The sequence below is a fragment of the Phacochoerus africanus genome, chromosome 1 (assembly GCF_016906955.1).
Source record: "Phacochoerus africanus isolate WHEZ1 chromosome 1, ROS_Pafr_v1, whole genome shotgun sequence".
In the NCBI taxonomy this organism is placed as follows: Eukaryota; Metazoa; Chordata; class Mammalia; order Artiodactyla; family Suidae; genus Phacochoerus; species Phacochoerus africanus.
In genome coordinates this window covers 187,926,817-187,943,556 of record NC_062544.1, presented here as the reverse complement: position 1 = coordinate 187,943,556, position 16,740 = coordinate 187,926,817, and the positions used below count along the sequence as shown (strand labels likewise).

Below are 16,740 nucleotides of genomic sequence, written 5' to 3'. Positions count from 1 at the left end.
AACAAAGCAGAGCAAAAGGAAACCAGATTTTTCTTATTAAAACTTTTCACCAGTCAAGATTTTTAAAAATGTGTAAATATGTGACCTTTTCTTTTAATCAAATGGATTCCTCTGACTTGCCTTCAGTTTGTTTTTCAATTTAAAAGTTTACTTAAAAAAAAAAAACAGAAGAAAAAAAAGCACCTGTTCAAATTGTTGCTTAGTGCAATTTTAGTTACATTAGGAATTCCATCCAAATATCTAGTGTCAGACACTTATGTATGTACATGATATAAATGACACTTACAGACTCAGTCTTGCTTTGCTGCACGGCTGTCTTAGCCTGTGTGTGTGTGTAATAATCTTGAATATGTTTCTTCTTTTATGTTTTTTTTTCTTTTTATGGCCACGCTTGTGGCATATGGAAGTTCCTGGGCTAGGGGTTGAATCAGAGCTGCAACTGTGGCCCATGCCACAGCCATGGCAACATGAGATCTGAACTGCATCTGCGACCTACGCCGAAGTTTGTGGCAATGCTGGATCTTTAACCCACTGAGCAAGGCCAGAGATCGAACCTGAAAGTTCAGAGAGCCAGCACTGGGTTCTTAACCTGCTGAGCCACAAAGAGAATTCCCATTGAATATGTTTCCTCTTTAAGTCCCTTCTGAAATTATAACTTATTCTTCTGTGCATTGACAAAGGCTCCATTATGCTCACATCTCCAAATATTTATTTATGTATTTATTAATTTGTAAATATATCGTGTATTTATTAAAAATCAACAAATTTGTAGATTATATCAATTAAATTAGTTATATTAATGAAGCAAATGAAAAATCAATTTTTCATAAATTTCATAAATTTCATTTATTAATTTGCTTGCATTTTTTTTTTGGCTGAAACCTCATTCCATAAGTTCATTGAGATGCTTACCAAAATACAGATAAAACAAAGATAAAATATCTGTGAGAATTAAGGGAAGGGAAAATATAGTAACAGTGTTTACATAAATGAGTATCGTAATTCTTTGACCTTATGAGAGGTAGACTGCAAATATGGCTCTGACCTCCTCAGCCATCAAAGCAAAGAAGGAAAAGTGCTCAGGTACAGGATTATAGCTTTCTGAAGACAAAACTACCTTCACTATTCAGGGAAATTATAACTTTTGAAGATGCTTTGGCCTAAGGAAATCAGAAAATTTCCCCAATGATTCTCTTTGAAGAACAAACACAAAAAAAGCCATCAGAACCTTCTTTGGGAGATATTTATGGGTTGGCTTTCACTCAAAGATAACTTGGCCACTGAGACCTTAGAGGCAGTAACCATTAGGTTTCAATTTTCTGCTACTGGAGCCAAGGCTTTGTCTTATTCATCTCTTACAGAAAAACAGGGTACTAAAGCAGGGTAATTAAAATTACCCTTCTACCAAGAAGAAAGAGCAACTACCTGTGTGAGGAAGATAAGAATTCTGGATATCTTTAGTACATAACTATTTATACCCTGCTGGATCACAAACTTCATTATCGTTCTTCCAAATAAAGGAATCTCAAGTTCACGATCACAGCCCTTCTATCTTTAAGATCACTTGATGGTTCTTTCCCTCTTTTAATGTGAAGTACAAGATACAGAATAGTGCACAAAATCATAAACTCACAGATCAACAAAGGGTCACAAACTGAACATTCTCATCAATAGCATCGAGGTTAAAGAACACACACTGCCAGAACCATCTCCCCAATACATACTCTCCTCCATCCAACTCCTCCATCCTCCCTAAAGATCATTGCCATCTGCAAACTGTCCAAAAATTTAGAAGATGGCAGATCTGATGAAAGTAAAATATCTTTGCTAAGGATATCCCCATAATACCTAAGCCAGTGCATTTATAAGGAATCTCTAATTTACATCCGGTCCCTTGATTTTTATGTCAATAGTTCTTTTATGATCGGTAGTTAAGGTCTTCAGATTTTCGGGAACTGTTTACTTTTTGGTAAGTAGGGGAATTACTTAATTTTGAGCTGGAAAATTGCTGAGGATAAATGAAATTGTGGAACTTTGGACACTGAGTTGTATACATAGGAATCTGTGCTGATCTTGCCAAAGATATTTTTCTCCTGCTGTCTTGAATCTAGCATTGCCGGGGAAAGAGAGGTTGTAACCAAAGGGCTCTCTTGACTGCCTTCACTGACTTCAGCTCTCAATCAAACTCCTATTGTAAGTATTCTGCAACCTAAAATTTAGGTTAGTTGGTGTTTGCTGCTACTGCACAAAATCATTAGGTAAATTAAATGCAACAACCTTTATTCTCTAAGTTCCATTCTTAAAAACTCTGCCTTAGTATATTGACTTCATAGTAGGTAAGTGACTTACGTTGACTGCAGTCTGCCCCGATGAAGCCAGGAGGGCAGTCACAGGTGCCAATCATGGTGTCACAGCTGCCACTGTTCAGGCACTTACACTTCTTTTGGCAATAAGGGCCATAAGTGCCTTTTGGGCATCCTGTGAGGGAGAACAAAACCATAGATGATACTGTAACTTGAAGCAATCAGTGTTTAAAGTCATGCCCATAGATCTGTGGTTAACTCAACATTCTCATTATTGTTCTTCTACTATTTTTATTCAATTTCAAGCTATTGATTCAAGGTACAAATGTATCTGAGGATACAAGTTGATACAGATAGATGCTTTAGAAATAGAGAGGGGGACAGTAAGTTCATGAGGCAATCCACTAATAAGATATAGGAAATTTAACTATGGGCTTCCTTGGAAATCAACCCACATTTAGAGAATGCTCACAATAAAAGACAATTCACCAAATAAGGGATACTTCATTCCAGCCTAGAAAAATTTATTATTTCGATTAATGTTTAAGTATTATAGTTTGTCTTATCTGAAAGGAGCTGCGTTTAATACAAGTAAGAATTCAACATGACACCAAACGCGCAGAAGAAGCATCTTCATTTTCTGTTAGTTTCTCAATTTTCTACTGTCATATCCATGAATGCATGGCATACCATGATGATTACTTGTGTAAGAGGCAGATAAATGACCAGACTTCAAGATTAAAAGTGATTGAAGAGGACAAAAATGGACCTGAAGACCACATTATCCATGCAATGATTGAAAGATTGGGAGTGTTTAGCCAGGAGAAAATAGACCTAAGAAGACAGAGCTGTCTTCAAGCATGAAAAGGAAGTCTTACAGAAAAGGAGGAAGACATCTTATCTCAAAAAGGAAATACTTTCTGAAACAGCTGTCCGGGACTGAAATAAGCTTTTTGCAGGAGGTAATGAGTTACTCATCTCTGTAGAAGCTCAAGCAGATATGGGATAAATACCTAGCAGAGAAAATGTAGCAGGCATTTAAGTAGTTGATTAACTTTGAAGCACTTCCAAACATGATATTCTGCTTTATTAAATGCCTGGGACTTCAAAGTCTTATATCATAGACATTTAAATTTCGAGACCTCATGTCCATATGGTTCAACTCTTATTTTAAGATTAGGAAGTTGAGGCTTACGGAGCAAAATGACTTGAAATATTTACGCACAAAATTTTGTCACCTGTTAAAGATAACTTTCTTTTTTTCCTGTTTTATAATTAAAATAGAAGACTGAAGGAAATTCTGAATAAACTGTGATTCAAACCCTATATCTTCTACTTGCTAGTGTTATGGTCTTGAGTAATCCTGTCTTTGAGCTTCTGGTTCTTCATTCCCAAAGGAGGTGATAACAAAATCACAGGCCCGTTGTGTGAACCAGCCAAACTCATATGGCTCCCAAGTCCACGGTCACCATTCTTTATTGATGATGTCAGGATCATTGGCGGACACATGGCAAAACCTTTCCCAGCCAGCTTTGCCTGAGTCCAAAGGTTTGGTATTTGCCTTAGGTCCTTCCTCTTGGAAACTCTTCACTTGGAAGCACAGCTCTAAAAATGATTAGAGACTGAAAGATGCTTCCTTCCCTTTTATACTGTATTTTTATATAGGAATCAGATGGTAAAGAATATTTTTGAGTATTGCACACATAGCAGGTTTCAGAGGTAGAAGCCAAAGAATGGCTTTTATTGAGATTCAGATCGCCTATAATCCCTATTTATATATATATACTGTTTGAAAACTCACTGCCTCACCTTGAGTCTCAGCCTCAGAGAATGGCTTCTGCTTCCCTCCCTTCTCTTTATTTTAAAATAAAATCCTCCATGATGGAGATGGAAAGCAAAACACCTGCCAAAGATTATTTCCCTGTTGTAGCTGCTGTATTTCTTTATTCCTTCCTATGAAAAGTAATGGATGCACTTCATAGTCTCTTCTGTCATTCTCTCCTTCCAATGAAGGTTAGTTCTCATAGCTAATGGACACTTCCTTGGTATATAGCATTCTTTAGTCCTCCTAAGAAGTTATTTTTCTCCCTCACAAAAATTCAGTAGACTGTACCTAAAAACAGAACTAGTGATTAATAAAGAGTCTCTCCTCTTCTTTTATTCACCCAAAATAAAATGATTTCATGTCTATCTGGGCCAATCTCTTAGAGTGTAATTTTTCAATAGTTTTTATCACTAAAGTGTGTGCTGCTTAAAAAGAAATTTTAGTTGCTTAATAAGAAAGAAAAAATACACACAAAGCAAGCTAAAAGTACACGGTTGGAAACAGTGAAGTCTGGTGTACATGGCTGTCATGTTGCATCAAAACAGAGGTTAAATTAATAAGAAAGAGATGATTGGTCTGGGAAATTCTGTAGTCACATGACTGGGAAGTAAAAGGTGACATGGATTTTTGTGACAATAGGGAAAAAGGAAATACCTGAAAAAAAGTGAAACACACATTAATGAGGAAAATGTTAAGTGGCTATAATCATAGGTATAAAATAATCAGCCCCTCAGTTAAGTGGAAAAAAAAGAGTTTATATATAATTATTTGATGAATTTATATAACTGATATGTGTAAAAATCTACATCTTTGAGATTACTTTCGCTTGAGTTGAAGCTTACTTGGAAAACAGAATTTCTCTCTGACATACTCATTTTTCAAACTATCTGATTGGTGGTTTTGCATTTGATAAAGTTATTCCTTTCTCTTCCTTCTTGGCATATAGAAAATAAAAGGCACCAGATTTTTAACCTTCAATTTAATTATCCTTTTGAAATCAGGACACTGAACTTGATGAAATTAATCTCCTAATGAGTATAACATCTGCTGAAAGATAGTACATGTGCTAACCTCTTAGTCCCGGAACTCATTAAATTTATATCAAGAGAATATATGTTTACAAAAGTGCCCATAACTTTTTTCCCCAAGAATAAGTTAATTTACTGACAGTTTCACTTTCTCATATAACCCTGTATCTATGTGAAAGTTTGAATTCTGGAATCATGCACACATCCTTTGCTCAGATGTCCACTAAATTTAACACGGAAACTTGCGCCCAGGACATAACAATTTCCTTTGGCTTGTGTGAGTCTTTGGTCTCCCCTCCCTCATTTCCTAAAGTTCTATTTTGATCATTACTTGGCCTTTGCTCTATTCTCTACAATTATTTCTCCCAGGAAATTTCATTCCTTTCGCAAGGGATACTTAAGGTTTTTTCCCATTAGATGACTATTTTCTCCCATCCTTGCACCATTTCCTCTACATGAAGGAGATAAAACTAGGAAGAAGCTTGGAAATGAATTCACAGTTTTGATTTGTTTAAATATTCAAATCTACTGTATACCATGATGATGTAAGTGATATTTGGGAGTTTTGTTAGAAACTTAGAACAAGCAAGGTTGTGACTGTATCTTAAGACACTTAGCTCTGAAGCAAACGAAAACCAAGAATCTGTTTTTCAGCGTTTTCCTAGTAGCATTTGATCAGGTTACTGAACACACATACACAAGCCATTGTTATACAGGTTCATTTTATTCTTAAAGAGAGATACTAAGATTTGGTCTGTCTGAATTTTTATTGCTATGAGCAACAGCATTAAAGCCAAGCTTCTATTAACATCTTGACACCTTCCTCCCAGCACAGGTGAGCTATTGTGTGTCCCATGTTTCTCAAAGCATCCTAAACCAAGTATAAGGGTGTTCTTATGGATATTGTCAATAGAACCGCTTATGGTTTTAGAGGGCTCCCATGCCTTAAATTCTCTCAAAGAGAGCTCTAATAAATGCTATTGCATGTTGGAGAAACAAAAGATTTCTAGGGTCTGTAGTCACTTTTCAATTTCATTGGTCATAAAATACACAACATGATGAGTTTACACTCCAGCTTGTTTGCTTTTCCTTGCATGCTTTATGTAGATGGGGACTGACAAATTGTGGACAAGCAGTGAGATTCCTACTGCAAACCTGCTTCCTCTGACCTCTGCCGAGAGAAAAGTTTGATTCTCCACTCTGACCTTGAGAACATGAAAGTCCAGTTGTTTTTGGCTGCGGAAACTTCTGCTTTTGAGCCAGCTACACCTTTTATGGATATTTTCTTGAACCTTTTTCATCGTCCTGTAATTACACTGGCTGTTGCCAAGGAAACTTTGCAGCAACTTCCAACCACGTGTTCCCTGGAACTAAGCCAATTTGACTAGTCAGGGAGTGGCTCCCTGCCCCAGCCTTGCTTTTACAAGGTGAAGCTCCCCCTCCTTTGACCCAAGGTGGCTGGCCTTCTGAAATGGAAGTACTAGCAGCTTTATGTAACTTACTTGTATCTTATTCAGGTGAAATATCCTTGATATCAAGAAGAAATTCTTCCTGAGAAATGTGACAGCATCAAATGTGAGGAAATAACTCCTTATTTCCAAAACATGCTTGAAATTTGCCATGACCAAAAATAATAATAACTGAAACTTTACTAATTTTGTATTTTAGTTCTTCATTTGCAGTTGGAATATGCAATGGTTATGGGTTCTATGAGTGTATGGAACCATTTTCATACACTCTTAATTGTGTTTTTAGCTGCTAATGTTCAAAATTAGGACAAATGTGAGAAGGGGTATTCAAAAGATATATTCTATGGCTTGTGGAAAATGAAAGCCAATAGCTTGACCACGAGTCTGTGTTTTATGGGTGGGCTTTTTTTCTGGGGAGATTCCCCAAATCATCCATATACTTGCAGAATTAGGAAAGGCGAGTAGGGAAAAAAAAAACTGCTACAGGAATGAAGAGGGGAAAGACTAGCAACAGCCAAGTTGGGGGAAAAATGAAACTGAGGCCAAATCATTTGATTCCTAAACCTATAAAAAGTACATTATAAATAATTACGAGCTTAAAAATTAAGTAGCTGACTGAACATTTTAACATGCTCCTTGGGACTTTTTATCATGTGTTCTCCTATAATCATTTCGATGTTAAAATGTCCTAACAAATCAATAGAAGGTGTTTGGTCTAGGGACTGTTCTTTTTTATTACATGACAATAAGCCAACTGGCATTTTGTCATCTAAACCAGTCACTACTTTCATTCCAGAATAACAATTTCTTTAATTTAATTGTTCCTAAGCAGATCCTGGAACTAACTTACTTTATGAATCACTTTAGGTATGTTGTCATTGCTGTCTAGTGATTTCTAATAATTGGTTCATCTTTGCTTATTTCTTTCTATTTATTTATTTTTTTTGGGGGGGAGATTATATTGAATAGAAAAAGCAAAGTAGGAGAGCAAGTTGTACAAGAACGTACATTTTCAACCATTCCAATAAAAATTCCCACAGGATTTGCTATGAATTAGAAGCCTGAATTAACATTTGCCCTTTACGATCTGAGCGATGACCTATCCTATCAGTGTCTCCTCAGTAAATTACAACTAAAGCATAGAACACACTTACGGAGATGACAGCGGTTTCCATGGTAGCCAGGCAGACAGGTACATCTCCCTGTGACTGGGTGACACTCTTCATTCTCAGCTGAACACTGACAGACCTGTTTACAGTCCTTCCCATATGTGCCTGGTGGACAAACTAAAGGAAAGAGGAAATGTAAACCCAATGAATTAAATTTGTCTGTGTAAATATAGCTCTAAAAGTGAAAGCAGGGAAAAATTTATTAAATAAGACCATTGCCTACAGAAGTGTGCTGCCCTTTGGGATTTAGGTTTCATTAAATTTACTTGGGGATTACTTCACTGTTTGATTTTGTTTTCTTCAGTCAATTTGTGACCGACTGTCAAGGGCCGGCTGCAATTTTCTTGTCATTGAAGAAAATCATAGGGTGATGTCAGGTAAAATCAACTAAAATAATAGTATAATTCAGGAGGGACCACATATCTGGATAAAGATATTTTTTTTTCTGGTGCAGCCGGTTTAAATTCTCAAGGTTGTTTCTCTCTGTGCATTAGCATGTACTGTATTTGTGTCACTTGTCAGCTACTCTGCTGGTTGTTCTGTTTTCTTTTTACAGGCCGAGCACTAAAAGCTCTCCCTCTGACTTCTAAATAATATCACGCCATTTTGCTAGGGAAAACAGAAAGGTTTTCTGGGTATTTCTCAGCTTACAAAACAGAGTCAAGGAGACATTTTGAGTTTCATGGTTGTGTCTGATGACAATTCAGACAAGTTCAGAAAAAAAAAAAAAATCAGACAATTTAGATTGTTGCAGACCTAAAGTTGAATAATGATTTCTGGATCAACCTTTTAATTTATCACCTCAGGGGATTTGGCATCATGAAAGACCAAACCTTTTAAAAAGACCTCACACTAGAGAAGCTGACGGTCTTGTGTGCTGCATTCATGTGTTTTGTTGGCTGCCCTGTGTGACTGTGGCATTACTTGTTTTATTAGCATCCACTAGCCCTAAAAACATTTCATCTTCCAGTTTTCTTGAGGTAAAAATGACAACAATGGTAGAAATTATAACTTTAAAGCCATTGGTTACTTGCTTAGTATTAAAAACAAAGACCAAGGAAACAGGGTTATTACTGCCCCCATAAAAATGAGGATTTTTTTCTTCCTTTCTTAGCTGGGATATGTACAAATAAGAGTTTTAGGTGGAATCTGATTCAGCATCTGAACAGCTGTTTATGTAGTCTGCTGTGGGTCTAGATATTCTTTTATCTAAGAATCATGGATGGTTCAAATACATATCAGTAAAGCACTTACCCTGAGCTTGCCAGGTATGCCAAAAAGCACATCTGGTTTTACTGCCTAAAATGCTTATTAACTTTGTTTGTTAAAAAGTGGTTAAGCCAAAAGAACTGATCATAGCACTTCAGAGGTGGCCAGGGATGGATGTTTGTGAGAGTCTTCCTTCCTTCACATCATCTGTCAGTACACACATGAGAGCATCACGTACATTTCACTGTAACACGATGAAAGGTGCTCACTAATGAAAGACTCACAAACAAGAAAAAGAATCAAAGTACATGTCATCAAAGCCTTCTGGTAACTTCAGAAACCAAGAACAGCAGTTACCACACATCCTTCCCATCACTGGGAAGAATATTTTTTGCCACCTGAGCATAAAGCTTGATCTTCCCACAGCAAATATGGCCACAAAACCCTGTGCTCTGAGGAGAGTAATAACAGCAAGGAGTCAGAGTGGCCATGCTGAACACAGTAGAGTTTGTGTAATAAGTTCTAGTATCCCCACCTACTTAGCCATCTCCCATCCTGAGGTATGGGGCCCATTGACATAGGCTTTGAGGGAAGTGATATTCCAAGTGATCTGCACTGAGAGAGAGAGAGAGAGCGCGTGCTCATGAATAACATTCTGGTCTGCAAGGTCCACTGAAGGTTGTCTGGTCTAGAAGACCTTTGGGTCAGGTGGGCTCAGCATAGCTGTAGACCTTGTCTCTAGCTTCAAACAGTTATTTAAGCTCTCAGACCCTCAATTTCCTCTTCTTACAATGGGACTGATAAAAGACTATCTCACAGAGTGTTATGAGCAGTAACCTAGCAGTAACATAAGGAAATCTTATAAAACCTCAGTAAAACTTGTACTAATTGAAACCTTTGTATGCAGAAGCAGAATCAACTATTTCAACTGTATGTGGGCAAAAACCATATACACATTCAGAATAATATGGGGAAAATATCTAATACTTAAAGATCATCTTTATATATATCTGCTTTTAGGAAAAATATTTTCTAAAAATAAGCATAGCAATCACATGGCATGAAATTACTAAAACATATATATTTATCCATATTCTTATTAACTGGGTCATGTTTTGATGCTTCACAAAAACATTCACAAATGTTGATCACTTCTCCATCCCAAGAAGAGCTCAGGCATGTCCTTAGCTTTGATTCTTGAACTTCAGTGGAATCAAAATTGCAGAAGATATAAATAATTATGAGGAAAAATTGATCTCTTGAAGTTCTCAAAGTCAGTTATTAAAAGGATGTTTACATGTCTTTGAAGTAATTTGCAATTTACATTGAAAAACAGTAAAGTGAAAATGGAAATAAAAGCAAGAAAAACCATTCTTAATGTTATTAAAGAGAATTTTTGAGAAATACTATAGTACTTCTTAGATTATATACAGATCATGAAAAATATCCATCAATTTTCATCTGGCTAAATAATGATGACTTTGACTAAGACTTCAGAGGGAAGCAAAGTTAATACAAAACCCTCCTCATGGTCCCAGATGGACTGCATTATAGGGAGTGCTTTCAATCCATCTTATAAAATGTGCAGAATTTTGGAATGTTCTCATTCATCCAAGAAATATTTCCCAGATACCTACTATGTGTCAGGTTTACAACAGTGAGCAAAACCAAACACGGTTCTTGAACCCATCAAGACTGCAACAGTAGAAAGATGAACATAATAAAGTAAACATTTATATAAATATCTAATTTTGAAGTTCCCATTGTGGCTCAGCAGTAACAAATCTGACTAGTATCCATGAGGATGGGGGTTCAATCCCTGGCCACGCTCAGTAGGTTAAGGATCTAGTGTTGTCATGTAAGTCAAAGACCAACTTGGACCCAGCGTTGCTGTGGCTGTGGTGCAGGCCAGCAGCTGAAGCTCCAATTGGATCCCTGGCCCGGGAACTTCCATATGCTCCCAAGCAGCCCTAAAAAAGGAAAATGCAAAAAATAAATAAACAAATATCTAGTTTAAAAATGTAATAAGAGAGTAGAGTGCTATGAGAGAGAATAACATCAGGAACCCAATTCGGATTGGCAGTCACGTGATGGGATGTGTTTTATTCTGCATCTTCTCTTTGAGGAGATCATCATTTAACAGATCTGTATAAGTAGTGCAAAAGGGAAAAAAGATTAGGGAGGAGACAACATTTAAGAGGGGAAGACTCAGGTACATATGCGTTACTGATACAATTGCTAAATAGCATGTTGGTAATGGTAGGTATGTATATATGTTAGACAGAGGTAAGGCTTACACTAATATAAATACTTCTGTGTTAGTTTCCTACAGCTGCTGTAACACATTACCACAAATTTAATGGCTTTAAAAAACATAAATATACTATCTCACAGTAGCCGGTTAGCTCAGTTGGTTAGAGCATGGTGCTAATATCATAAAATCAGAGTTTGGCAGGGCTGTGCTCCTTCTGGAGACCTGAGGAGAGGATCTATTTCCTTAACTCTTCTAGCTCCTAGAACCCATCTGTATTCCTTGGCTTGCAGCCACTTTCTCCATCTTCTAAGCCAGAAGTTTAGCTGCTTCTTTCTACTCTTATCCACTGTCTCACTCTTATAGGAACTTTTTTTGTTTGTTTTTTTTAGTGCTGCACCCACAGCATATGGAGGTTCCCAGGCTAGGGATTCAATTGGAGCTGTGGTCACAGGCCTACACCACAGCCATGACAATGCGGGATCCGAGCCACATCTGTGACCTACACCACAGCCACAGCTATGTCTGATCCTTAACCCACTGAGCAAGGCCAGGGGTCAAACCCGCATCCTCATGAATACTAGTAGGATTTGTTTCCACTGCGCCGTAACAGGAATTCCTATAAGAATATTTTTGTTAGCAGGTAATCCAGAGAAAGCTCTACATCTCAAAATCCTTAACTAAATCACACCTACAAAGTTCCATTTGCCAAGTAAAATAACATATTAACAAATTCCAAAAATTAGGACGTGCACATCTTTGAGGGTCTATTATTCAGCCTGCCACAATCTTTGTATTTCCAAATATTTTAAGTAGCTTCTGATTTATCCTTAGAGACCATGTTATTATATAGTTATGTTCTTAATAGCCTGAAGCACAAGTCTTTATAGAAATCAATACAAATAATTTAAAACCATATAATATAAAAAATATTAAAACTATCATCAATTTTTTTTAATTTTTTTTTTTTTTTTTACTTAATGGAACCATGGACAGGTTCTAATATACTCATCTGAGAATGACTTGGGATTCTTGGGAGGAGGTCAGAACTCCGAAAGAACCTGGGGTATGGCCTGAATGCACAGATACAACTACACTAAGATTCAGAAAAAGAGAGCTCTCAAGTGCTTAACCTGAGAGAAATAAAAGGCTAAATGCAGATCACAGTGGAATTTTCTATATTGTGTTCTGCCTGCTTTCCTTAGTGCTCCATGCAATGACATTATTTTTCTATATTAAGAGATCAACTTTAGGGTCTCCCCGTCTATATAACAGTGTTTTTTATTAATGATTTTTATTTTTTCCATTGTGGCTGGTTTACAGTGTTCTGTCAATTTTCTACTGTACAGCAAAGTGACCCAGTCACACATACATATACACAGTCTTTTTCTCACATTATCCTCCATCTTTTTTTTATGTATAAGGTCACCTTTAAGCAGGTGTTACTGTGCACATAATAAGATAAACAGATATTAAACCATTTGCCCAAATGGCATGGTTACAAAGTGGAAAAAGGAACAACACCAAGATGGCCTTAGAATGAGCCCTGAACTTTTCCCAACTCTCTCATGGATTCTTCTCAGATAGTGAGAAGGGCGCTCATTCTATGTAATATTGAAGAGATTATAAAGTTGGACAATAAGCCAAGTTGTAGTTTAACCTAGTGGGTAGGAAAACCTGGGAGTTTTATATTGAAAATTTCTGTTCATCTTGTTTACTAATTAGCCACCTGGGCCCCTGGAAGAACTGGTCAAACCAGTTTGAAGTAATATAGTTGATGCCTCTTTCTCGTTGAAGTATTCCAGGCAACCAGAAGACCACAAACCTTCTATGGGTGGCTTCTGTGTAGATTTAAGCTGTTTCTCCATATTACAGCTAGATTTCACCCTTTATATTAACCAAATAAGAATGAAGTGACAGTGGCTATTTTTACTTTAGGTAGAAGTTACATCACTTTGACCACAAAGATATAACCTGAATAGAAGTAAATGCCCAAAAGATTATGGAAGGGGAAATGCTGTATTTTTGATTTGTTGGCTTCCCAGCCATTTGAATGATTTTTATTAAAAACTGAGGTGTCAGATTTGCTAAATTCAAGTCAAGACAGACAATTAGAGACAAGTTGACTAACCTTGAAAACCCCATAAACACTACCTCTCACTTATATCTTTACTATAGGGTAACTTTCTAATAGTACTTTTGCTTCTAAGAAATAAGAATTATCTTCTTCAAAGTGACTTCTGAGAGGTCATTCATATCTTTACTTTTCCCACTAAAAGTTAAAGATAAATGAGATATCAACTAGGAGAATGCCATGAATTTGTCTCTATTTGTCTTGTCGACTGCCTTATTTTCCATGAGCGATCTATCTGGCTGACAAACATTTTCTGAGATGGCATATAGAATTCAAACCGTACATATAAGAAAATGCAATGAACTGACTTTCTGTTTGGAAATCCATGACTGTCTTACTATTTGATATTGCAGAGTGTAACTTCTTGTGAGAAGACCATATAGCCTGGCAAGAAGAAACATTGTATGTTCCCAGGATCGCTGTGACAGTTACAAACTCCAAGGCCATCTGCAATAGCACAGTGTCCCTGACAAGCTAAATAAGCATGAGCAGACAAGTGTTTTAGACTGTCAAAACCATCTCATCAGTTTTTTTTAAAAAAGCCTCTATAGCCTTCATGATGGGCAGAGAGGTGTATTCAAATTTCATCTAATACTTTACTTCTCACAAATTGAGATTGACCTTAGGTGGTTTATGACAGCATATTTTGCTCAAGTCTTTATCAAAGGCTTGGTGATAGATCAGCTGTCATCTACCCGTTCTTTAGAATGTCTTTGTATTAAACTAATGGTCCAGCAGAGCAGCCAGCCTGACAGGTAGGTTATTTATTTGCAATCTAGTAAAAGAACTGACAACTTCATTGTTTTAATTGTTCATTTTTCATAGGTTGATGCATTAGCTCACTCGGATCTTTGTGCCTCAGTCAGAGAACAAATATATGGGAGTGAGGGCATCAGGTTGACTAGGTCCATCTTAAAGTTCAAGAAGCTGCAGATAACTGTAGCACCAGCTGTGATTACCAGCATCCCACAAGTATCTGGGGATTTTTTTGGTCTTATCTCTGTTCTGCATCTCTTTCCTCTCTTTCAGGAAGACCTATGATGTCAGCTACAGATCTGATTGTTTCTTGAAACAATGTTCCTAGTTCTCATAGCCTATTAAGGTAGAAAGACTGGAGTGGGCCTAGAGTCTCCATGTCCCAGTCAGGGTGGGGAACTGCCAGAGGCCCAGAGACTTCAGATATTCAGATATCATCAAGAGCAGATATAGCTCAGTCAGAGCCTCTCAGAGTCATAGGTGGTTTTTGTTTGCTTGTTTGTTTGTTTTTCCTGAATACACATGGTCTGACCTTAGCTTCGGAGATTTAATTTTAATTCAATGACTATCTGGTAGGGTCTGAATATATATACATATTTTTAAAACCCTATGATAAGGAGTTCCTAATGTGGTGCAGTAGGTTAAGAATCTGATTGCAGTGGCTCGGGTGACTGCAGAAGAAAGAATTCTAAGGATAACTTGATCCCCTTGCTGTACAGTGGGAAAAAATAAATAAAAAATAAGTAAAATAAATAAAATAATAAAAAAAGAAGAAAGAATTTGATCCCCAGTCAGCCCAGCAGGTGAAAGGACCCAGCTGTAGTGTTACAGCTGTGGCTTGGATTCAATCTCTGGCCTAGAAACTTCCATATACTGTGGATGTGGCCATTAAAAAAAAAAAAATCCTGTGATAAGCTCCTGATTAAAATCCATACATCTAGAGTGTGTACCAACACCCCCAATGTACAGATAAGGTATCCAATAGATTGAATCATTTGCCCAAGGTCACAGATAATTTGTAGCAAAGCTAAAACTAGTCCAGAGGTCCTAACTCCAGGGGTCCTGACTCTTAGATCAATGAACTTTTCTTTCTCCCAGCAGACACCATTCTCCAGAAACTATTGAGACACTTAGAGGAAGTTATACCTAGACTTTTTGCACATGCTAAGGTGTCAGGGCACAATACAGGGGTGTCCACATGCACTCAAGTTTCATCTCAAATGTTGGCCCTGAGAGGGTAGAAGATATTTCCACAGTCCAGTTACAAACATGAAGGGGGTCCTTTTATGTAACTGATACCCAAATCATATTATTACCTTACTGTTTCTCCTTCATATTAAAACTGAGAGTACCTCTAGTGAAGAGGGAATGTTTTACTATTTTTAACATGCCTGTGTGCCTGACACTTCACATAGACCCTAGAACACAGAAGTAGCTCGATAAATATTTGGTGAAGGAAAGCAAAAAGAAGGAAAGAATGCTTCTCCAGTCCAGTATGCATTACTGTGTGCAAGGCTGATCCTACACAAAGACAGAACACTGGCTCCCTGTCTGGCATGTTTATACATTCATTTGCTTATCAAACCATTATTCAACATCTACATGATTCACAGGGTCCTGTGCTTGGTACTGAAAATATGAAATTGAGTAAGACTATTATCTGTTTTTAAGAATCCAGGAGACTGATTCAGGAAGATGTTTGAAAAATTGATACAGAACATTCTGACAAGTGCTATGAATAGAGACACATTTAAAAAAAAAAAGGCTAAGGACTCTAAAAGAAAAGAATAGTTAACCTGATCATGAGGGAATCATGGTGTCCTCAGAGAGGTAGCATTAAAAATGCATCTGGAAGAGTAGAAATGCATCAGTCAGAAAGGAAGAGAATGAATGAGTAAAGTCTTTTTTTTTTTTTTTTTTTTTTTTTGCTGGCCTCCCCTATAGAATGTGGAAGTTCCTACACCAGGGATTGAACTCACACCACAGCAATGACCTGAGCCACAGCAATGACAATGCCAGACCTTTAACCCACTGCATCACCAGGGAACTTCAGTAAAGTCTTTTATTGAAAGTGATAGATACAGTTGCTTCATGACTAGAGAACAAAGTTTAGGGACAAGAATGATGTTGAAGAGTTGCGTTGGTTCTTAAAAGTGAAGCATTATAATATCACACTGAAGCCTTAATCTGGTGCTCACGAGTTGCCATAGAAACATCATGATCAGACTGATGGAAGGGTGTGTATTGGATTGGAGGATGGGAGCCCAGTTGGGACCATTTCAGGCATCTTAGCAAGGGACAAGAACCTGAATTGGAGATCTGGAAAAGGATGGATACAGGGTTGTACCAAGAGATTTTCTTTGAGATGGAATGGATAGAACCAGATGACAGATTGTACAAGTGATCAGAGGGAATGCTCTCTCTGTTCCTAAATATTTCTTTCATTGTTTATTGGTTTATTTATTTATTTATTTTGCTTGTTATTTGCCATATGGCATCTCCCAAAATGGCCCAATATACTCATACTCCAGTAACAAATGGGCTAAAATATATTAAGACAATGGCTTCAGAAGGCCACAGCCAATAAGTAAATCTA

General features: G+C 37.1%; 1 protein-coding gene across 1 annotated transcript in view; it reads right to left on the bottom strand.

Moving 5' to 3' along the window:
- LOC125110881 (multiple epidermal growth factor-like domains protein 6) overlaps nt 1–16,740 on the bottom strand; it is a 587,667-nt gene that overhangs the window by 21,727 nt on the left and 549,200 nt on the right. Inside the window, exons 18-19 of the mRNA XM_047752542.1 lie at nt 7,780–7,911; nt 2,350–2,478 (exon numbers count right to left, since the gene is read on the bottom strand). Of these exons, the coding sequence (XP_047608498.1) occupies nt 2,350–2,478; nt 7,780–7,911 (261 nt within the window). The remainder of the gene's footprint in view (nt 1–2,349; nt 2,479–7,779; nt 7,912–16,740) is intronic.